Source organism: Glandiceps talaboti, chromosome 5 (assembly GCF_964340395.1).
Source record: "Glandiceps talaboti chromosome 5, keGlaTala1.1, whole genome shotgun sequence".
Taxonomy (NCBI): domain Eukaryota; kingdom Metazoa; phylum Hemichordata; class Enteropneusta; family Spengelidae; genus Glandiceps; species Glandiceps talaboti.
The window spans coordinates 17798879-17824813 of NC_135553.1; the positions used below are offsets into that span (position 1 = coordinate 17798879).

The following is a 25935-nucleotide window of genomic DNA, read 5'->3' on the forward strand; positions in this document are numbered from 1 at the left end:
AAACAATTAAAACAATAAATCGGTATTTCCAACTTGTTGTTGTATCCAAACTACACCAAAACCATATCTAAATAACAATGCACGTAATTTCGTTGCCCATATAATCCTCCCAGCTAGCTAAGTCTAAAACTCTAAGCATCTCATAGCAACCCCAGGATAACGAGTGGTGTTCTTTTCTATAAGTTTCAACCAATATGAAATCCTATTGTGTTCCTCTGTGACAGCTCCCTCACAGTATGGATACTGAGTGTTATATAGGAGAAACACTCATCATTGTAATGAATGACAAAGTAATGGTGACAATGTGAAACAATTGTTTATTGTGCAACTCTAGGGGTTTTCGAATGTATGGATGATGACAGATAAAAACTGAAAACTTACACATTGCACTGCCTATAACAGGCCATCCGATTGGTCCAGGGGGAAAACCATAGGGTTTGATCATTCCATGTAGGAGATGACATACCAACAGACCAAGCAGTATTAATAGAGCATATGTCGGATTTGATAGTATACTAAATAGATGGTCTATGATTGCAGAAATCATTTTGGCTGGAAAACAATGATAAAACAAGAATAACGTGAAGTGATTGATGATTTGCTTGTCAGTAAACCAACACATTGGAAATGTTTCTGTTAATAAGCTTCTAAATAATTCTAGTACTCATTATAATTTTATATTTCAATGACTTTGCATCATTCACTTAAGGCGGCCCTTTTTATTTTTCTGTTTCTCATCTCCCGACCGACCCTAATTTGCAGCTCCGACATCAGAAAAAAAAGTGTTTTTTGTTGTTGTTTTTTATTTCCGACCGACCCCTGAGCACAGCAAAATTGTAAGGTTCGATCGAACATCAAATGTTCCTCATGGCGTCTTAGACCAGTGTTCTGCCGAGGCCGCGACCTTGCAACATTGGCCCCCTAAAATTACAAATGACGCAATAATTTTCCCACCTTGTGTCGCTTTAATTGGCGCAATCATTTTACGGCAAACATCAAAATTATCTAAGTCCAGGGCCAGGCCGGGGGACGTCAATCCCACAAAAAGTATACTCCGTAAGGGAAAGTTTTGTTGACATCATAAAAGATACAGTGACAGCGTGCAGTTCTATTGTTAACATAAAAAATGCCACAGAAAGATCAACTTTGATAAACCTACAAATTGAAACATTAGAGGGAGTAGATGAGACGTCGAATCGTCTCTCTTCACATGTTTTGTTTACCGTTACTATTGTGACGTCTGACCTACTCACTGACGTGTGCGAAACACTGAACTTGCTACCGGAACATCTATCTGCCACAGCTCAGAAGCCTTAGTAAACCAAATTTATGGGACAGGTTGTGATTTTAATTTGTTGATGGGTTAGATTAATGGAAACAAAATGAGTGCATGTGTATTTTGATTCCGAAAAAGTGTGAACCAATAGAAATACTCCGTATGTATTTGAAGGTTGACATCAGCGGAAGTAAACATATCTACCAGGTCATTCAAAGAGAACTGGGTCAGACGTCGCGACTCGCCAGCGTTCAATTGATGTCGAATTCACAATTTTCATTCACGCAAAATTATGTCATCATGATTCACGACTTTAATTTGTAAGCATTCATCAATTAAAAAAGATGGGTTCACCATTCACATCGTGTGTTAAAATATTAACGATTCACCATTCAGGCGTAAAAAATAAACCGCTCCATTTTAGTACTGCAGACTGTGAGTAACCTGACCACTTTGACAAAGTAAATATCATCTGCAACCACAATGTGTCGTGCTTATTATTCGAAGGGGGGGGGGGGACCCCAACAACACTGACGTCAGCTAGCAACGTAAGTATTAAGTCAGAACAAACAACTCGGGCAACTGAACTGAAAATATGGCTTATGGGGTCATATACTGTGTGCTATTGATAGAAATGAGTTCACAATAACGTATATACATAAGGGACCGGTCAGTTTCTTCGGCCTGGGGGGGGGGGCGGCGGTGGATTCTTAAATTGGGCAGACAAAAAGTCACTGACCCCCCCCCCCCCCCATCTGTAAAATAAAAAACAGGCTCAGTGTGGACTGCTTGACTGTCTTGCATCTACTTTATAAGATCCTGGTATAGCACTATCATAATTGTTATTATTGACTACACAGGGTAAATATATTCCAAAAGGAGTTTAATATCATCTTGACAGTGAAAGATATTGGAAAGTTTGAGCAGGGAATATGTATATCTCTTATGGGGGGTCCTAGGCGGTCTCCCCCTAGAACCCCACGAGGTCTTTTATTCTGAAAAGTCAATTTTGAGATTATTCAGGCCCTTTCAGACAATAATTTCCAAGCTTTACAAGACAGCACCAACATGTGAAAAGAAAAAAATATATTTGAAATATTAAGTTTGATAGCATCTTGACAGTAAGAGGTAGGGGGAAGAGCTTGAGACTGGGACGTGCACACCTCATGTAGTGAGGGGGGGGGTTCCTAGGGGGTCTCCCCCTAGAAGTCCTGGAGGTTTTTTTACTCTGAAAAGTCAATTTTGAGACTATTCAGACCCTTTCAGACAATAATTTCCAAACTTTACAAGAAAGACAGCACCAACATGTAAAAAGCAACTACACAGGATTGAAATATTTTTGAAATATACTTTGATAGCATCTTGACAGTTAGAGGGGAAGAGCTTGAAACTGGGATATGTCCACCTCATGTGGGGGATCCAAAGGGGTCTCCCTCTAGAAGCCCTGGAGGATTTTTACTCTTAAAGCCAATTTTAGGCTATTCAGACCCTTTCAAGCAATAACTTAATCCATGCTTTACAAGACAGCACCATCAAGTATCAGAAACTATTCTTTATAACTCACACAGGATTGAAATATGTTCTTAAAAAGTTAAATGGCATCATTATTTACATGTAGTAAAGGTCAGCACATATACTGGTAGTATCATTGTTAGGGGAGATTTGGAGTTTAAGGCAATTTTAGACTACCTTGGCAAACATTTCACATCTTTAAAAGACTATCATCTCAAATTAGAATTGGGTGAAAATATTTAAGAAAAGTTTAATACCATTATGACTGTAAAAAGGTTGTTGGTGCATCTGAGTGTTGGTTGAATGCTTGAGTGACCTCGGGGGGTGAGGGAGTCCTTGGACGTTTTTCCCCCAGATCTGCAGTTTTTTGCTTCTATTAAGGCAATGTTTAGGTTATTCATAGCCTTTGAGGTAATATTTCCAAGCTTCGAATAGCTAACGCAAATGTAAGTTTTAAATGAGTTTCCCATGTCACATAAAAATTGCATGTATAGTAAATAAAGTCACCGGTATGTTAGAGAACTTTAGTTGGGCATACCTAGTGTATAATAGAAACTGGAATCTGATTAGATGTGGTGATTTGTAGTGTCAATAACATGTAGTGTCCAAACAGAAAGTGTATTAATACCTTCTGACAAGTTCATAGTGACGAGTAGGGAACATTTTAGATTAACTTCTTTTATAAACTATCTATGAAGATTACCATTACGAAACCTTCAAGTTCACTTTTGCCCCAAAGTGCAATATAAGTGAAGCATTGACTGTGAAACAGCCAAGCATTTACATGACATGTTCTGTAACTAGTGTGGTAGCTAGGTAATACATGTATATGTATATTTATAGTTATGCTTGAACTAATAAGTAAGAATTCATGTAAGAAACAGGGAGAAAAACAAATATTTACATGTACCACATTTCAGACATCTTGCTATATGCCATTGTAGAAAAGGGATTTTTTTCTTCTATCACAATCCAAAACACAATGACACCCCCCCCATCCACAATTTTGAAAACAGCATGACCCCCTCCCAATCCACCGGTCCCCCAGGCCGAAGAAACTGACCGGTCCTGTGACGAAAAGTATCTGAGCATAATAATGTTAAAGCTTGAATGAACAATAATAGACATACTGCATAGATAATACATGTACTTCAACTTTCAAGCTTTCTAACACGAAATCTGTACGGTAGAAATTTCTGACAATTGACGTATAAGGTCCTAAGATTCTAGCAAAACATAGTTAGAAAGAAATTGAAATTTACTATAAAAACCGCATGCTACGTTGATTTTATGTAGCCATACTGTACACTATCCAGGCGTATCGCTGCGATTGCGGGTGAACAAGGTAACCCCAATTGTCACGAGAGACGTTCTATTTGTTTTAAAAATACTGCAATTTTGTTCGTGCTACTTTAATTACGATAGTAGTTTCTAAAGACCATCTACATCTTGGCCAGCACCACATCAAGTACACGCGTGGTTAGTATCGTGTATATTGAAATCACCAGGTATTACATTTGTAACGAAATGAGAAACCCCCTATCCCAATTCAAGGAACAGTTACGAAGCAAATTGTAACACTGGTTAATAATAATAATAATAATAACTTTATTTGCCATGTGCCAAAAATAGCATTGGAAATTGATTTTTCACACGAGCTCATAAAAGAAACAAATCGGGAATAAAACTGACAATAAAATAAGAAAGACACAACAGACAATAAAAAACACACACGGTACTAAAATAAAATACAATATTAAGACAATAATAATGCGCGAGTCAATGTAATGCCCGAGGGACCCCACCTCGGGTGATACAGGACAAATGTGGGGAAATAGGTCGTGTTTTCCATGAAACAATGCCCGAGGGGGTGGGGCAATTGCCTCATATTGACCTCCCTAGTCATTTTCACGGACGTAAAAGAGTGGTTGTGTGTAAGTCAGATTTTTTTGGGGAAATGTTGGGAGTTTTACTTGTTTTAGGTGGGGATTTTCCAGAATGTCTTGCCCCAGGGGGTGGGGCATTTGACAAATTTTATAAGACTAATTTCGAAATCCCCCACTATGCCCCGAGGTGGGGAGGGTGGGGGTTGACATTGACTCGTGCATAACACTTACACTGTACAGAATTATAAGGGACGGAAAAATATGTCAGAGTACGGGGCCATTGTAGGGTGATTTTAGGAATGTTACCGAATGACCCTGACCCGGTTATTAATTCAGTGTTCACCATTACGTGCCATTGTAGTTTCTGTCTGAACACCAGCCCATTACAGCAGTACGTAGTGTTGTACGTTACTGTAGTACATTACAGTGGTCTTAGCTAAAGAATAGACCCTAAACGTGTAGAGTCTATGGCTATTAAAAGTAAACGTTCTCATTTCATTGGTGAAGGCTACAGTATGCAGTATCCGTCAATGTTGTTTATTCAAGGAAATGATGAATGAAATCTATAACTTTTTATGGCTGTGATCGCTTGTTTATTTTACCACAGGGAACCTGCTGAACTCAATACCCTCCCCCGTTCGTGGTTTAAGCTTCTGACACTCTGACTACACTATAAAACGGTACATTGTAGATAGTTTACTAACATACCTTGTTTGACCTTGTCCGTTGTCACTCCAGTGTGCCCTGTATGCGAATAGACTGAATAGAGATTCAACTATGCAAACTGAACTTTAACCATGACATGTAGTGGTCACGTGATAATAACTTACATATATAGAGAATGACATTATATTAGTTTATGACTAATACTTAGGGCTAAGGCATTGGTTTCAGGGGCTGGAGGCTTTTTGGAAAATAAATTGTCGTATGCCAAAAGTGGGACAAATATTTGCTGACCAACTCGAAGCAGAAGAAAAAATTGCTTCCATTGTATGAGCTACAATGTTGCGCTGCAATGTGTGTCTCTGGCGCAGACGTCTACGGCAGTGGCACCCAAACCTTTACAACACTGTAAGTCAGCGCGTGAAATATAGGGAGGGACACATTTTCTAATTAGATTAAATTACAAGCTGGGGTCCCCAAAGGAACCCTTACAGGACTAGCTACTTTCCTCTGTATGCATATGATCAATGATGGAACTCATGAGATCACAGAGAGGGACGTGTAAGCCCTGAAGTTGGTCGATGACCTGACCCATCTCTGAGTGCCTTTCAATGATATCCCACCGCAACTAGCTGGACAAGAACTTGCTCGGTTTAAATATGACAAACAATCTAAAATGGGATAGTTATATCAGTGGCATTAGTAAAACAGCAAGTGGACGATTATTCATTTTAAGTACTCTGAAAAGGTTTGGTTTAAAAACCAAAGGCCTCGTTATATTTTATATGGCTACATTAGACCGGACCTACTTTACAGCTACACAATTTACTTGAACATGATAGAAAAAAGCATGCAGAATAATCTTAGCCAACGACTACATTTCATGCCAACAAGCTCTGCAGTCATGCAAACTCTAAGGGCTTAAACAAAGGCGTGATATCATATGTTTGAAATTTGCTAAATCCTTAAATAAATCCAAAGACTATCACAACTGGTTTCCAAATCAACAAAATGGTGGAGATTTGCGTAATTAACATATGTTGTCAGTTCAAAGGGTGCGTACTCAAATGTATGCTAACAGTGCAATCCCAAACATGATCAAATTATGGAATGAAGAATAAAGCAATGTATAAATTGGTTTTTACCTCCCGTAAGGGTACGGGAGGTATTAAAGGGGGAATGTTTGTCTGTCTGTCTGTCTGTCTGTCTGTCTGTCTGTCTGTCTGTCTGTCTGTCTGTCTGTCTGTCTGTCTGTCTGTCTGTCTGTCCGTGTGTGTGTGTGTGTCTGTGTCATCATTTTCTAAAAATCGGCTTGCTCAATTGTAATGAAATTTGGGCTATATAATCTTTAGGGTAATAGCTAGACCTGATTAGGTTTTGAGCTAAATCTGTTAATGTTTAACTAGGGAAATTTGCATATAAATGAAATCGACTAATTAAGCAATATCTTAAGACTGCATACTTCAATTTCAATATAATTTAGTACATTCGTTAAACATAACAACATACATTTGTCCTATAAAATTTATTGATGTACCTTACAGCATTAATGAATAATTTGCATAATTAATTATTTTTACCTCCCGTAAGGGTACGGGAGGTATTAAAAGGGGAAGGTTTGTCTGTGTGTCTGTCTGTCTGTCTGTCTGTGTGTCTGTGTCATCATTTTCTAAAGTTCGGCTGGCTCAATTGTAATGAAATTTGGAATATATAATCTTTAGGGTAATAGGTAGACCTGATTAGGTTTTGAGCCAGATCGGTTAATGTTTAATTAGAGAAATTTGCATATTAATGAAATCAAATAATTAAGCAATATCTTAAGACTCCATACTTCGATTTCAATAAAAATTAGTATATTCATCAAACATAACAAAATACATTTGTTCATGTACTTTAAACTGTTAAAACAATATGAATTAATATAATATAATTACGCTATATTAATTTGAGTAAACTCGGAAGGCTGCCCTCAGCGGCCGGTCACTGTCAATGGTTTTATGATGTTGCGTCCAGTCTGACGAGTATAAAGTTGGCTTCATATTCAGATTCAGCTAGCGTCATATTCAGCGCCATATCCAGCATCAGGTGCTTAATAAGACGCTCAATATGACGCTATCTGAATCTGAATCTGACGCCAACTTTATACTCGCCGTTCTCGTCTGCCCAAATTAGCGGATCGAGCAGACCAAATCCGAAACGTTTGGTGAGTATACAAATACTACATATTTTTTAGATCTTCCCTTTGGCTCTAGTGTCTACATTTCAATTGAGTTATACCTTTACGAAGTTCAATTCTGTGAGAGAATGCAATGAAGACTCGGCTGAACGTAGCAAACCATGAGTGTAATATGGCAAGATGGCGTCCATGACACGATCATGTTGACAGTATATACACGTATTGTAATTTGTAGTAGTTTGCTGTGATTTTGGGGCTGCTTCTTCTATTTTTGTGACATTGAATTCGGCGTGAACCAAATCCTACAATGTAAACGCAAATAGAAGCGATTCACATCTAAATTGCAAAGTTGAGTGGGTTTTCAGCTAAATTACGCCTCGCTTGGCATAAAATCGAACATACTCACTCTAAGTCTAACCCTAGTCCTGCTTGCATACGAAGTGAGTCGTCCCTTCCTTCCCTTCGTTGAGGGTTGTGTCAGTAATAGAGACTTGCCAGCATAACTATAGCTATTTTTCAGCGTAATTTCATCTATGTTACTGGAATTGTATTGTTTGGTTCAGAATAAACATCGAAAAATAAAAAGGCTCAAAAATAGAAGGAAAAACGTTCAAAATTATAACAGGAGGTAAAAAATTATTGCATAGCTGCTAGTTGATGGCATTACTATTAATTATGTACATTTGTTAGACGAAAGCTCTACCTGAATTAAAAGCTGACACAATTTGACTTGAACATAGTTTAAATTTGGGGTGGGAGATATGACGCCATCTATTTTATTGGGGGACGGGTATGAGTCTGTTTTGTTCTGCATCTCACAGAATTGTACAAAATAAAGGGTTTTGGATTGATCACAAAAATAATGTGCTTCATTATGTGGATATAAGTTGACCAAGGTTACACTTGGTTGTTCACTACTAGATTAGTAACTTTTTATAGATCTTGTTAGTGATTCCAAAAACAATGACAACAATAAAATATTGTATTCTCAATATCACACAATTTTGATCCCATAAATTCATGATTTAAATAAATACATCCTGATACACTTGTATTTAATTTTGGAATAATTTATTAAAGTACAATGTTTGTATTGCAAATTTGGGCATGCACAATTATATTTTGCTCAATAATTTAACAACCCCCCCCCCACACACACACATTGCTCCACCACCACACACATACATACATACATACATACATACATACATACATACATACATACATACATACATTTGTAAACCTGGGGGTTTGCCTTGAGTTGTACTGTGACCCACACAAAAAGAAATATATAAAAGAATAGCAAAGTGTTTCAATTAAAAGAAAGCTACGATTTTTGCACTTAATATAAGATTATACTGTAACCTATTTCTCTACATACACAACAACAATGATGATGATGACAACAACAACATAACAACGACAACAACATAACATAACATAAGAGTGGTTGAGTTAAAAATCAATCCTATAATGGCAGTATCATTTCCAAATCAATTCCACTATCAATATCAGAAATACTTATATATTAATGACAAATAGGTATTCACCCATTTGTCATTTTGTTTATTGTTTTTTAGAAAATGTAGACTTTATACTGGTGTCTAAACACTATTTGAGCATGTATAAACTCTGTGTACTGACCCATTCATATTCCCATTTGCAATAAACAAAGAAATTCAGTTGTAACGTGTCAGTTCTGAAGGTATATTTACTCACTTTCTAGATATCATAATTTGGAGTTTACAGTCAACAAAGTAGTAGTTGTATATAGTGATATTGACTGTCTCTCTCAACCTTTCCCAAGCTCCAACATATTAATTTTTCTTTTCTATTTTCTTTTACAGGATAAAATACTAGATCATTTTTGGGCATTGAAAGGAAAAGAGGCATTGAAAGGAAAAAGTATTCATATACCACCCATTTGAGGAAGTGTAAATATATCACCCATTTGAGGAAACAAATATATATATTGAGTTTAGAAACTACGAAATATTATCATTAGACATTACTTATACATGACATTGGTTACTTATTAATAGACTTCATTACACAAGGTCTCCATCAATAGCATGGCCATTCCAGAGAAGCATCTTCCTTCACAACCGAAGCAATTAATAAATACACCACATCACAAGACCCATGTCACCATTTCAATAACTCAATTCAAACTGAAACCACTTTTTTCAGCTTCGTTACAGGATCGAACACATTACGTGAACTTACAGTTCACTTCATGCTCTTCGAACATTCACACATATACAAATGTAGTACGGTATACATCGTTCAGAAATAAAAATTATCATGGTGTATACCAATTTCATAGTTCTCATCAGCAATACAAATTTCTTTATACCACTTTTTTTTAGTTTTATTTTAATAATTGGTGCTTCCCTTACGGGAGGCGCTCAGTTTACATCTGGTCAGTAATAAGGCCATATCTTAAGAATACATAATTCAATGTCAATATAGTTTAGTATTTACGTTAACCACAAGAAAATGCATGAAATGTCCGTTAAAGCTTGTTGATGTACCTTTCAGTGTTAATGAATAATTTGCATAATTAATGATTTTAGGTAACTAGGCTGTATCTGAAAAATGCAAGCTTGAAATTTCGTATGATATGGCACATAATTCAACCATAATAATACGCACCTGTCCTATGTTTGTTGCTACAACTTTAACCTTTAAAGAGTATTTTGAATAATGAACGATATTCAGTAATTAAGCAGTATCATGCACTCTTCAAAGTCCGTATAAAGTCCGTACATACTAAGAAAGCATGCTTGTCCAAAAACAAAGCCTGTTACCATAGTTTTTTTTGGTTTAATGAGTTATTTGCTTAATTAGTGATTCCCTGAGGGGAGGCATTCAGTTTAAATGTGGTAATTGTTTTTTTAATTTACCACCAAGTACTTTTGTAAAGCATTTTAAACTGTCGTGTGTGTGTAACACTAGTCATTTTATAGTACACCTTTTGATGATGTTGTCGCCAATTTTAAGTTATATTAATATTTTAATGTATCAATTCTTTATTTCCCATTTTAGAATGATCTGCAATTGTAATATTGTCGCAATTCAGCGAGTAGGCTGCTCTGTACAATATAAATAAACAATAGATAATAGTAAAGATGCTTTTCAAATGTTTTTTACTAGGTGTTCGTTGAAACCGTCAAATCAAATTACTGAGAATACTAACCTGACTTAGTCTTGAATCCTGTAATTTTTCATAGAGATAAAATCTTATTATGCAATGTACTTTGACAATTTTTCTCGATGTTAGTTTTCGGAATTAAAATTTCAATTGTGATCAGGTGGGGGTATTGCGATCACTTTGACATGTTAAACTAGTGTTACAAGTCACAAGTCTAAATTATATCCATTCAGAATATTTTGGTAAATTTTCATTATGAACTCTAAATTGAAGTCAAAATGCAATTAAACTTTGTACATACAGTGACATTCCCTTACGCATAACAACATAGGTCTTCGACATCTCAACATTGGGTATTTCGGAATAGTTTGTACCAGGTACGATTGAACTGTCAACAAGTTTTAATATGACATGATGTGTTAATTTTAGAACTTCATTATATGACTTCATTGTTTTGTAGAAGTATAGTTATAATATTACACAACTATGTTATGGTCTTTGAGATATAAACTTTTATTACTAATCTTGAGAAGGTGATTGGATATTAGATCTTAGAGGATGTCTTTCATAAGACTTAAAGTGTATGTAAATAGGTTTCCAAAGTTTCTGACTTTTTGCCTGGAAATGACGTAGTTTTCATAGGTGATTAAAGATTCGTGTGACATTTTTGACAAAAGTACGATATTAATTACGAAAAATTGATTTTTTTTGGAAAAATTCCGGAAATTGCCGAAGTTCTTTATGTATTTCATGACGTCACAACCGGAACGAACTTCAAATATGTGTCCGATTACATAACAAGCGATAGCGATTCTAGTGGAATCGCGTTCTACTATTTAGAAGTCGAAATTGACAATGACAATAATACATGCAGTACTAGTGACGACGAAGAAGATGTGGTAGTGGGGGGTGCTTGTATTGTACCATATATATTTATATTTATATTGGGGCTATATCGACTTACTGACTACCTGACTACACAGTATGTGTACGTGTATGCTAACTGTGTTTGAACCGCCATTCATATATTTCATGAGAACGTCTGTATAATTGAAGGTCTGATCGGTTGTCAATCTTTAAAGGATTTTGTGGAATCATTTTTACCAGAAAATAAGAGCATTGTCGCACCACTTTAGACAACATTTCCTGACGAGAAACTATTATTTCGTTTTTAGTGGCCTACAAAAATATGCCAATAACATAATAAAACTAAAAGCTACATTAGTAATATTTGCAAGACACTTTGGTATCGCAAATGTGTATAATAAATTTAAAGCGTGCATTCTTGAGATATGGCCTAATTCCCGAAAACCATTAATTACGTAAATTGCTCATTAATATTCACGGGATTTTTACCATTTTTTGCCATTACCCTACAAAATGCGTTCTCAAAAATTCGACTTCCACCCACTAAATACATCTCTTCCTTATGGAAGAAAAAAATGGACGCCGTGATAGTGTTCCGGCAGTGACGCAATTTTCCGAAGACTCCCGTAGCAAAAATGCTCATCGCAGATTTCAAAAAAAAAATATTTTTCACTATTAATATCGTACTTTTGTCAAAAATGTCATACAAATCTTTCATCACCTATGAAAACTACGTTATTTGCCGGCTAAAAGTCGGAGACTTTGGAAACCTATTTACATACACTTTAAGAATACGTCATACTCCAAGAATAGAGATTTGCGTAAACTTTGAAATTGAATGTATTTAATTAAGTTGGGTTTTTAGCCCATCTGAGGAGGAACGGACTGAGATTGGTCATGTAATAAAATCAACCAAGTGGTTAGCTTGGCGTTCGTTGAACCAGATAAGTATGTTTCGTTGTGAGTTCTACTCAACACAATCCAAGTCGATACGGTACCTCATAGAAGAGATGGCTTGAGAAGAAACTAGTTGGTCGGCGAATTGAACGTTATAGTCTTAAATGGAACAGACTGACGGGTTCTACCATTGAAACGCTGTTGATCGGCTTATACTGTGCAGTTCATCATACCTTGATTATCAGTGACAATGTACATTCCGACAGTGAAGGTAGTTCATATCATGAGGACCATAATGAATTTCCGCCAACATATGAAGAAGTTACCTCTCCACATTTGGAAATCAACAATATGCTAATGAGTTGAAAATCTTGATAATATCTATTCATTTTCCATCAAAAGTTCTTTGGATTTTTTATCAAATTATTTGCGTTGCACTTTGCTCATTGAGTCATGTCGTGTTACCTATTGCTTCGTTGTCGGGAGCCCACATGTATAGAATTCACGAGATGTTGAAATGGTATAAACTTTGAGCTTGGAATTAAAAGAGTAGACATTACAAATCCACACTGAAGATTTACCGCAAAGTTAGCGTTTCAGCAACAAAAATCGTATTTCTTGACTCAAACTGCGTATACAATAAAATTCGCAGTGCTACGTTTAAATTCGAAAGAACATCCATCTCCGAGGGAGAGAGGAAATAAGGCATATAGTCACGTAGTGACACAGATGTTTCTGTCCAAAACATAAATATACAAAGTAGGACAAATGTGACCAAATCTTGTGTGCAAACATGAAATACAAACCAATCCTGTTACATGTGATTGAAAGTACTACTTTTAGAACCAGTTTCCTTGATAAAAAAGTTCTTAACATCATTTCAGGTACCACTGCCGTATATGAAAGTTTGTTATCTATCCTTTTGAAATAAATGAAATTTGGAGATCATCTTGTTTTCAAGCAAATTGACACACACACATACATACATACATACATACATACATACATACATACATACATACATACATACATACATACATACATCCACACGCACGCACGCACACACACACACATACATACATACATCCACACACACACACGCACGCACACACATAAATACATACATACATACATACATACATACATACATACATACATACATACATACATACATACATACATACATACGTACGTACGTACGTACATACATACAAACACATACATACACATGACTCCACAATTAACTGAGTTCGTACACCGTCAATATTTGTTAAGTCAAGCTTAAGGCTACTCAGAAATCGGGCTCAGATCGTAGACTAATTTGTAGCAGTTTTCATTATGTCCACCCCAAATCCAGTTCAAAATTAATTCTCGTCTAGATCCATTCCAGCCCGAGTTCTAGTTCTTCCTTACTGTTTATTACGCATTCATTATATAAATATTTGCTATATAATAAAAACTTGTCGCTCAAATGACTAAAGTGGCTATTAATCTTCAGTAAAAATCATTTTAACAATTATATTGAAATAAAAGAAATGATAATTAACCTTATACCAATATTATTTTTATATGCAAATGAGATGTACTGTGGCTGAGCCGAGAGTGCCTCATTTTTCGCGCAATTTCTTGTGTTAGAATTATATTGTACTATAACAAACCCGATTTCCTTATTTTTATGGCAAAATAAACATAATTTTGAAAAAAATTATCAACCTTTGCATGTACACTTAATACAATTCTTATACTATTCAGACCTTTTCGGGCAATACTTTTCAAGCTTTACAAGGTTAAATAGTGTTGAACTATTTCAAAAAAAAACAGTTCAATAGCATTTTGACGGTAAAAGGTAGGGGGAGACCTTGAGACGGGGATATGTCCACCTCTCATTGGGGACAGTTTCTCTACTTTAAGAGTGTGTTAAGACAAGTTTAGATGTAAGCAATAATTTCACCGCTGCAAAAGCCAGTACTATCTAAAATTAGCAATTAATCTGTATACATAGGGTTAAAGTGTTCAAGAAAATTTTCATAGCATCATGACAGTAAATGGTTGGTACATCTGTCTGATGATTATAGGTTGAATGAGTACCTCCTATTCATCTGGGGTGTAGAAGACCTTGACTGGGTCTCCTAGCAGATCTGGGGGTATTTTTGGCCCTATTAAGGCAAATTTTAAGTTATTCATAGCCTTTCAGGTAATAACTTCACGAACAGTTGAACTTTTTCTTTAACAGGGGAGAGTTGGATATTACTTTGATTGAGGAATAGTTTTCCTGCATTTTGACTGAGGAACAGTTATACTTTAATTTGCTTGGTTAACAATTGTTCTTTACCTTTATATAAAAGGGAAAAGCTATATGTTTTAAATGGCAAAATTTGGGCAATATGGAAATTTTTGTCTTTTTCTGCATTACATTGTCCATAATTGTTCCAGATGATGTATTTTGAATGAGCAATATATGTTACATTTGAATAAATGTTAATTATGTACCAAACAAACCAAAGCAGTGTATTACTACACTATATTGGTTATCATCACTTCATCTATTACCTTTGCGTTAATGTCTGGAAGCAGAATATTTATGTCGTAAACATCATTTTTGACCTCTCAAACTGAATGCATAATAGATACACGTCATGAGTATCTACACCCATGTGTCCCAATCAACAGCCAATTTCTAATGAGGATTTTACCTTTGACCTTGACCTTTAATTTTAAGGTCAAATAGCAAGAAAATATTTCAAAGTGTTATGCACACCTACATTCACTGACGGTTTTCAAACGAATTTGTTAGATGTTAGATACCAGCATATATCACTTTTGCTATGTTGCATTAACACTAATGGCCAAATGGTGGCCGTTTTTATTCCAAAAAATCACATTAGTTTCCATTTAATCTGGAAGCTTTGTAGTTATATCCTCATTTAAATGTATCCACGAAATCCATGATGCCTTTTCAGATAACAAGTTAGCTTTGGCTATAACCACTGATTTCACGGTCAAAAGACCCAAAATGTTCAATGTGCTCATGTATACGTTTTTAATGTTGAAATTTTAAGCCAAACCTTACGTAACTTTCAGATACTAAATTCCAATAATGCACATCATTATAGGTAAAGACCACATGGGATCATATTTTATCTTAAAATATTCAAAGTATGAAAAGGTCAGTTTTAATGTTGGGCTTTTTCGTCGATGAAGACGTTTTATTACAGTTATATGTACAGCTTTGGAAGATATGTCTCAAAATTACAAATTACATCAGCAGACATCGTTAGCATCAATGAATGTACCAGATGATAGGGAATTTGATGACTGCTTTTTTTAAAGCCCCTTAAAAAATCCTTAATTATGTAAATCTATCATTTCAAGTTAGAACCTTCATCATCAAGCTTTATAGGACTCTGTGTTTTGTTATTATCAATATTTGCACATTTGACATTATTATTATTACTTACATTATTACATTATTGCCTAATTACAAAAAAAAATCTTTTAATTTTTCAAATGAATCATTAACTCTAAAACACATTAAAAATTTGATAATTTAGGATACATGCTAGTAGAAAATTTTTGTAGACTTTTTTATCTGCCGTAAATGATTGTCTTCACTGTATGCTATGATATACAGAGTTTTATACAGAGTTTTACAAATGTCTACAAATAGAATGACGTCATGTTAGTTTATGAGTAATATTAAGGGGTAAAGCATTTGGTTTCAGGGGCCGGAGGTTTTTTCGGGAAGTAAACTGTCGTAGACCAAAAGTGAGACAAAAACATTTGCTTACCAGCTCAAGACAGAAGAATAATTTGTTTCCATTGTATGAGCTACAATATTGCTCTGCAAGTGCAGAAACTTGTTACACATGTCGAATTCCCTAGTGCATGTGTCTCTAGCGCCGTCGTCTACGGCAGTGGCACCCGACTTTTACAGATGCTTGTCAAACGTTTATACTAAGTGTTGCTTGAAACCGTCAAATCAGAATACTGACCAGGCTTAGTACTTTCAATCCTATAATTTTTCATAGCGATACAATCTTACTATATAGTATGTATGACCTGCAATATATTGTGAGAATTTTTCTCGGTGTTACTTATTTTTTTTAAATTCAAATTTCAATTGTAATCAGGGAGCCTTCATCATTTACGGCCGGGAGAAGGGGGTATCAGAGGAATCTGATGCAGGTCTCTAAAAATACAAAGATTCAAAGGTTACTCAAAATGAGGAGTGAAGGGGTGGGGTACTGAACTATTTAGCAAATACATTGAAAAATAAGACACATTTATCACGCCTTCCCAGTACCAAAATGGAAATATTTCACGCGGCTTCATCGCTTTAATTTATGCTTCATGTGCAATACTGTAAAGAACTCAAATGGACCGTGAATACGATATTGTCACTGCTCTAATGTAACTTGTATTTGTATGTATGTATGTATGTATGTATGTATGTATGTATGTATGTATGTATATGTGTCTGTGTGTGTGTGTGTGTGTGTGTGTGTGTGTGTGTGTGTGTGTGTGTGTGTGAGTAAGTAAGTAAGTAATAAAATTACTTGCATGCGTGGGATAGGGGGTATTTCTCAAGTGTGGAAGAGGTTCTCAGACCGCAAAATAATGATATCTTCCTATTGAAGTCGGGGTCTGTTTCAATAATTTCTTTGTATTGGAACCAAAGTAGTACAATGACATGGTTAAAAAGGTAAAGCACATATCACAAAATAAAAGAATTTCTCAACAAATTTATAGTATTTGTAGTTGAAACTGTAGATATGAAATTTAAAGTTGTAACTACAACATAAACACGCTGATTAAATTTTGTAGAAACATGTATTATCCTTCGATCAAGATTTAATATCCAATAACAAAATTTCTATTTTTCTCGGGGTGCATACTCATTTTCCTGATAGAAAGATATGTTGGCTAGCTAGCACCTCTTCTAGCGATTTCTAGCCACTACTTTGTATGGTAAACATCGAATTGTACCCGCCTCGTAATTTGCACATAAGGGCGGTGGGTTGCTATTTGGGGGTGTTGTGAATACGACGTTCTGGAAAATGTTGACAAACATAAGGAACATCTCGTTTTTGGCCAGAGCTTCACCGACACATACTCTTCTACCAGCTGAGAAAGGTAGGTAACTTTCGGCCTTGGGGATCAAGGTACCTTCTTTGGTTAGAAACCGTTCTGTGAGAGGAAGAAAAAACCTTACATTAATATACGTGAAGTATAAACTTAACGGACCGGCCTGAAAAGAATGGCGTAAGCAGAAAAAATATCCATTGCAAATGAAGTATGAAACAATTCCAGGTAAAGAGACACTTGGTAGCACTTTACTGTAAAATCATACTGCTTATTTGCAAGGGCTTAGCTTTGATTCACAATGTTTCCCTCTGTTGACAAATACACATTATAATACCCAAAAATTTACCTGGTCTAAATTCTTCAGGATCTTTCCATTCTTTATCTGTCATATGAATCTTCCATTGGTTAACCATTATCCATGTACCTCTTGGAAGATAATATCCACCTAAAAGTAAGGATAAGCAGTTTAATAAGAGGCGTACTACGTAAATGCTGTTGTGATTTCGCCCGACCTGTTCTATGCTATTAAAGGTTCATAAACACGCCACTCGGAAACTTGATTTTTCGAGTAGGAAGCCATAGTGAAAATCTTTTATAAATTAAAAACTTAAAAAGAAATACCCGACCTTCATCCATATGGGCACTATTTTAGAAACAAATTTAAAATTGTTACTCAGAATAATGGTGATCAAATGGGTTAACATTAAACAGTTAAACATGATTGATGAAGTGGCATGTGATTATTTAAATTTAGTTCACTTCCAATCATGTAAATTAACACGAGGGTTTACAACTATCTTTACGTACATTGGCATAATCTTGTAAGTGTACGAAAACACATGGCGCATGCCTACCAATAGAATGATGACACTAACCTACAGATGTATCACACGTAGTTGTGTGTGGTAATCCAATTGGTGCCACGGTACGGATTCTCAGGGCTTCATGTATGACAGCTTGACAGTATGGCAGTCTTGACCGGTCTGAAAGTTGGCAAGGGCGATCTCGGCCAATAGCGTTGTCAATCTCATCGTGCACCTTAGCCTGTACATCTGGGTAATTCACTAGATATGCTATACACCAGTCTAGGGTGTTGACGGTAGTATCAAGACCAGCTGTTGATTTGAAAATGGGATTGAATTGTAAGAAAATTGATTGACATACAACCGTGCACCTGTCATTGAAATTGGTTGCATTCTAGGCGTTCTAAGCACTGGTCATTTTTTGTCGACCTGGGTGGGTGGGGTGGGGAGGGGAGGGGGTCGGTGGCTTGATAGGGATCATTACTGTGGGTTTATTTTTTAAATTGTAAGTAATGTGGTCATCCTGTTTTGAAAATTTTGAATAGTGATTGGGGCCACTGTGGAATGGAGTTTAGATTTTGATGGTAAACCGATTCATTTCTACAATGGCATGATCATGTCCGAACTGTAGTATCTTTCATATCCCAAGTCTTTAATTAATGTCGTCAAAAACCCTCTATAACCGTCTCCCCTACCAATAATGACATAGCCATCAGTTGCTCTGACCTTCTACAGCAATGATGCTATTTATGTGTAAACTTGAAAAAAACAACACATTTCAACCATTTCAATCCTTATTGTATAAAGAGTATGCGGAGTCATAATGAACGAATGGTTAGAGTGCCGGCTTGGAATCTGCATATTGTAGGTTCGAGCTCCATCGCTGCCACTTGTTTCTGAGTGGCTAAAGTCCCTGTGCTTCAGTCAACCCAGTTGTATAATTGGGGACCTGGTAGGATAGAGTTTGTAATGTAAATGCTTTAATTCTATGCGCTTATAAAGGGTTGTATGCTCCCCAGGGAGTTGAGGAAGTATAAAGGGCCGTTGTGCTGATATAGATCCTAGCTTTGAGCACAGAGTGGGAAAGCGCTTTATAAAAAACTAACATTATTATTATTAGTTTCTGATACATAATGGTTAGAGTGGCCGGCTTGGAATCTGCATATTGTGCCTACACTATTCAAATCTACAGTGCCATGTACAGCTGGGAAGTTATTGCCGATAAAATTGGTAAAAATTACCAAGAGTCATAATTAAGAGACAAGAATTCTTCAGTTCTTTCATGGGGAGACCCTAGGACCCTCTCTCCCATATGGATCGTAGGTAACTTTACTGTCAAAGTACTACATTTAAAAAAATTTTTTCCTTATTTGGAAAGAGTTGTTTGTAATACATGGTGGTGCTGTCTTGTAAAGTACTAGTATTGGATATGCTGGGGGAACATTGTCAAACAGTCCACTAGCATGCCAATGAGGTGGGGGTGATCATGCTTCAATAATAAGTGATGGGAGAGGGTCAACCTGTTTTGTGTTTACGGAGAAGGGGGTCAGGGACGGTCCAATGGAAAAATCAACGACCTCGCCCCGGTACAAAAAGTTAATAGTCCCTACAGATATTGGCAAATTATCCAAAGTAATCATTTATCCAAATTCTTAAAATGTAATGGATCCAGATGTTTCTAAATCGAATGACATATTGCGATTCAAAGGAAAAACTGTGTATTAATGAGTTTTATTATGTAATTTGTGATATTGAGTCAACTTAAAGACGACCACAGACGGAATGACTGACAGACAGAGATAGAGACAAGGAGACAGATAAAACTTTAACATTTATACCTTCCCTTATTGTATGGGTAGTGAAAAGTGGGATATGGTGATGTCCATGTCGAACGTATTGTAATTAAAGCACTACGGAACTGTACCAGATGAAGTGCCAAATGGAGTGTCGAACGTCTTTGTCATTGACTATGACTTCACCTACCTTCTAGTACATCTGAAATGGTCTGTCTGATATGTACATCTGTGATTAATCCAGCATTCTCAGTTCCTTCTGCTTCAATCTTGGCGTGGAGGAGATCATCTATCAGGTCACGATGGTTATCTATCAACAATGAATAGAAAAAAAAAGAGTCAATGTAACGTGAAAACATAGGTAGGTGTAATCCTGTACGTTGGAGAGAGATATAGACAATATATCTATGGTGAAGTACAGCGACACGAACACATGGAGTACCGAATAAAACAGTCTTCCATGATTTTCCTAAGTTATCATTTTGATTTTACACATTCTTACCTGTATACCAATTTACTTGACCAGCATCCATACACGCATGCATATGTACGTAAGATCTAGATTACGTATACCTACGAACGTAGAAGTGCAAATGTAATGAGTAGAACAGTCCTACCTACCTACGTACACACACACACACACACACACACACACACACACACACACACACACACACACACACACACACACACACACACAACCATTTACCTTTACCACTGAATCGCAGAAAAGATTATATTTTACCTTTATATTGGTCAAATGTTTCCTTGTGTTCATCAATCTTCTCTTGGACGAGATTTAGAAATCTACCAGTAACTTCTCTCATCTGTTTCTCTCCACTGGTCAATGGAATGTAACGAAGCAATGGAATCAGGTCGGCCAACAAACCACCATTTATAAATACATCATGAGATTCTTTGAACATGGCCATAATCTTTTTTAACTCTGGATCATCTACCATGGTATACCTTATCAAAGACACATATACTATTATTTACGCCTAAGAAAAACAATAGTTTGGTTCAGGTCACCTAGTTTTCACTGTCGATCGTAAATATTTGTTTAACATATTCATGAAAAACATAATAAATCGCGAAAATTGTGAAGTAGTGGAATCAGATGTAATACTTTGCGTCATCATAAAAAGACAATATAAAACTGTTCTTTTAATATGTAATGGTAGTACATCTGATTGGAGGACACCAGTAACACAGAGACTATATGGAAAACATGGGAACACATAACTACCTGAACTAGACATATATATATATATATATATATATCCTACCTACTGCCACATATTCTAAAATTGAGCGTTATCTGAACCACACAATGTTTGGGGGGCGTTATACACCGAATTATTCTGTTCGACAAAACTTACTAATGTTACAGGCCTTTTCTGTCAAAAACAGAATGATGGTGTGGTAATGTGTCACCTGATAATCTGCTATGAAAACGAACTATATGTATTATGAGAATATGCTACAGTAAACTAGAAATAAAATATGCATATCTAAAACAAACTGTTGTTAACTTACAGGAGTAGCTACTGCTACATATGAAGAAGATTATCCCCCTCATTCGTATACTCATTAGTGATGTGGTGATGAACTTGCATGATACAAAACCATGAGCCTAAACTTACCTTTTACCAAACGACAGATTACATATTATATTTGCTATCATTGCAAATATTATTGGTCTGGTTTCAACTGGTTCTCCATCTTTGATTTGTTCCATCAGTTGAGGAAGTGCATCTTCACTGATAACCTTCTCTAAACCCTCGCCACTGGCATAACGCCTTGAGTTATATAACATAAACAAATGTTGATAGAGAGCATCACGAAACACAAAACATTGAACCATGCTATTATCAGAAATATCAGTCATTTGGCGTGGTATCAGTAGACATAACTTTCCTATATTTGACTACCGGTTTGAAAAGGGAGATTGTTCAGAAAATACAGCGCCAGTTGCAGTCAACGAAGCTGTTCTTGCAAAACGCTAATCTTAACATGTAATTGTTCAGTTGGCGTGTAATTTTATTTGATCGGTAACGGGGGGGGGGGGGGAGTAAACAAGGAAAGAATTGCGATTTGGAAATCCTGATTTTCATATAGTCGGAGGGGAAAACATGGAATTGTGGGGCAGAGGTGGAAAGTGTTCTTATACAGTGTACCATCATAGGTAATACACAATGTGTACGTCAAAATAAATTCACAATATTGGATGGATGGTGGACTGGCGGGCAAGTTAAAACCCAGTGGGAGGGAGGGCATATATCTTTCACCACCAGTGGGAGGGGAAAGGGCACATACGAACAGCCAAACTCCCTCCCCTACAACTGATAATGGGGGGGGGCGAGTTTATTAAAAACATCATGTGTAGTTTCAAACAACATATATAATCAATAAAAAACACAAATCTGCCCATTGGTTGCACCAGGAATATACGATTAGAGTCCATGGCACCTTCATCAACTCTGGTGTACAATGCCAGATACTTAAAATCATGACAATAAATCATATCCATATTGATATAATACCTTACAAGTGCGTAGTAATAAGTGAATATACAACTAATGTCTAGTGTCAGTCATTTTACAGGGTGATATTTGCAGTATCAAACTTTCGTAAATCAGAGATAGACATGTTTGTCTATAATTCTATTTGTTTTGTGAGTGATTCCTACTGGTTGCTAAATACCGTTGCTGCTAGAGGTCACTTTTCAGGTAAAAAAACGCTGGGACGTCATACCTGGAGAATGGTCTCGAGTGGGAGGATGTGGGGCAATATTTGGCAACATACTTATTATATGTCACCTGGGACAGGATTATTATGGAATTAAAAATCTAACAGTTACATTTCAAAATGAAGTCACTTCTACATTATACACGTAAATCACACATCCGAGTGATCACATGATACAAGTCAAAATGACGTAGGTCTCTCGGTCTCGGAGTCTAGATTTAAAATGTATTCAATCATGTATACTACATGAAAATTAAAAGTGCCTGTGATAACAGTACAGCGGTTGATACATAACAACACAATTGTACTAATGCAATGTATCTTAGACAAAAATCCTCTGTTATTTAATTCCAAACACAACGACATAAACTACCCCTCCCCAATAAAAGAACTACTTACCTTATTGCTTGGTGTACCAATTTTCTGTGATATTTCCATGCAGATGTGAAGTCCGCAAGGGCTATGTCTTTGCTGCCTTCTGACGCAATGTCCGCTAAATAGATTTATTTCATTAGAAGAATAAAATAAATAGCACCAATGGCATTGTAGCACAACTGTACACTTTATAAAAATGTTTACTCATACGCTGATCCATGCTAGGTATAGGTGTTCATTTGCTGAATGACTATGTAGTTGCCAACCCTGTTGTTATCTTTGCAATATACGCAATCATTTGGCTGTTGCTATGGGCGTGGTCATCTTGCTAGACATATTTGCATACATTTTTTGAATGTTCGTTCACTTGACTGTAATACACATGATCATTTGGCTGTTGCTATGGGCGTGGTCTTGTTGCTAGGTATATTTTCATACATTTTTTGAATGTTCATTCATTTGTCTATTAATCCCTGTTGTTATCTTTACAATGTACGAGGTCATTTAGCTGTTACTATTGGCGTGGTCTTGTTGCTAGGCACACTTACATACATTTTTGAATGTTTATTCACTTGTCTATTAATCCCTGTTATCTTTGCAATATGTGTGATCATTTGGCTGTTGCCATGGGCGTGGTCTTCTTGCTAGGCATATTTGCAGACACTTTTTTGAATTTTTGTTCACTTGTCTTAGAATCCCTGTTATCTTTGTGAAATACACCATCGTTTTGGTGTTGCTATGGACGTGGTCAAGGTTGCTAGGGGTATTTGCATACATTTATTGGATGTTTACTCACTTACCCTACCAGATGATGTTATTATCTGACCAAAATATACTACCATTTGGTTGTTGCTAAGGGCATGGTCATGGTTTCTAGGGCCAATTGTATCAAAATATTTTGAAAAAAAAAATCTACAGAATAACACTTCTAGAAACAGCTCACCATGTTTCAGTCTCACTGACCAAGTACATTTTGAGATATATGTTTAGACCAAAATTCACATTTTACACCTAATTTGCATATCACTGATGAGATCATTATATGTTTAACATTTCTCCACCTATACATCTCTAGATGCATCCCCATTAAATTTCAACCCAATCTGCTCAGTAGTTTTGGAATGAAAGAGTTTTGATCAAAAAGAGCCCTAATTTTCAAATCACTGATGGAATCATCATGTCATGAACATTTCTTAATCTAAAATCCCCTAAGAATGTTCCCACCAAATTTCTATCCAAATGCTGGAGCTTTAACCGGCCAAACACAGTATGATCATTGAGGTCTTGATTTGACTCTATTTTTTTCCCCATAAAATGTGTGACTTTTTATGCTTTGTACAAACTGTTTTTTTGAATGCCTAAGGATTGTGCATATAAATGAACCTGGTTTAATTATAGATAGTGTCTATGATTGACATGTGAAGTTGCCCATAAAACATTTAATGGTTTCACTACATCAATAAAACAAGAATCTTTTCATTTCTGAGTCAAAGCATTGTTTAAAATCACAAATCATGATTTTGACTCAGAACGCACATCTCTGATGCGATCATTTTCAATTTTCAAACAATTTCCAATTTACACGCCCTAAGTAATGTCCCCAGCAAATGCCATGCGGTTTTTGACTTTAAGTTGTTTACATAGTACATACATACATACATACATACATACATACATACATACATACATACATACACACACACATACACGCACACATACCCCCCCCCCCACACACACACACACATTTCTCCATGGCTATAGCGCTACTGACCTCAGTTCATTTATGCTAAAAATTGCACATTTAGACAACTAACATATAAAGTCAGTATCTTAATAGGCTTAATATCTTAATAAGTAGTTCTTCACAGGTAATGATTAGATTCACTTGCTGAATAGGCGTTTAGTCTGTAAAAAACTACATTAGTGTAGTTTAGAAGCCTAACAGGGCTGATATCTTACTGGCTAGTAGGTGTTATACAAATCTGATTAAAGCTGATGTGGTGAAAGCGACTAGATGTCTTTATTTATCATCATTTTGTGTCATATTGATTCAGGTGATCATGATCAGTGATCACCGCCTTCCCACATTTGACCCTGTGTAATGGCAAATCTCGTTTGAATCTCGCGCTTTTGAGTAGCCAATCATGATGAGCGTTACGTTGGCGGCTGCACACACTACAGAAATTGAAGGAAAAAAACCACCAAAACAGCCCGTCGGCGACGGCGGCGCCGTCTCTCCGAACGATTTTCAAATAAGAATGCTGATTGGTTGAAGAAACCTTTCAAGAGATTTTTTATTACAAGCGGTCAGATGTTGGGGGGGGGGGGGCGGCGATCATCGGGAATCAAAGCAAACGACACAAATTGATAAATAAATACATCTAGCCGCTCTCACCACATCAGATTTTAATCAGATTGGCGTTATACTTACATGAATAGACATAGGGTCGCCCAGCAAAGTCGTTCTGTTTAGCGACAAGTGATTCTCTGACCAACTTAATGTTATTTAGCACAACACAGTGAGCAAGTCCAATGTTCAGCGTGAATATATCGCCATACTTTTCAGATAATTTCGTCAAATTAAATTGAGGATCTTTAGAAATCACTGAAAAGTAAAAAAAAAAAGAAAAAAGGAAAGAGTCGAATTATGGACAAGATTTACAGATTCCAGCTTGTACCCTCTCAAATGAGCATGTT

At 36.2% G+C, this 25935-nt stretch overlaps 1 protein-coding gene across 2 annotated transcripts in view; it reads right to left on the reverse strand.

Annotated features, from left to right (window-relative positions):
- Nucleotides 1-16939: 16939 nt before the first annotated feature.
- The window catches only part of LOC144434878 (steroid 17-alpha-hydroxylase/17,20 lyase-like), a 112868-nt gene continuing 103872 nt past the window's right edge, over nt 16940-25935 (reverse strand). For both annotated transcript variants that reach the window (XM_078123394.1, XM_078123393.1), the window contains exons 3-10: nt 25670-25843; nt 23263-23356; nt 21759-21914; nt 20858-21081; nt 20303-20422; nt 18392-18631; nt 17863-17961; nt 16940-17618 (exon numbers count right to left, since the gene is read on the reverse strand). In XM_078123394.1, coding sequence (XP_077979520.1) covers nt 17371-17618; nt 17863-17961; nt 18392-18631; nt 20303-20422; nt 20858-21081; nt 21759-21914; nt 23263-23356; nt 25670-25843 — 1355 coding nt within the window. In that variant the 3' untranslated portion in view covers nt 16940-17370. The remainder of the gene's footprint in view (nt 17619-17862; nt 17962-18391; nt 18632-20302; nt 20423-20857; nt 21082-21758; nt 21915-23262; nt 23357-25669; nt 25844-25935) is intronic.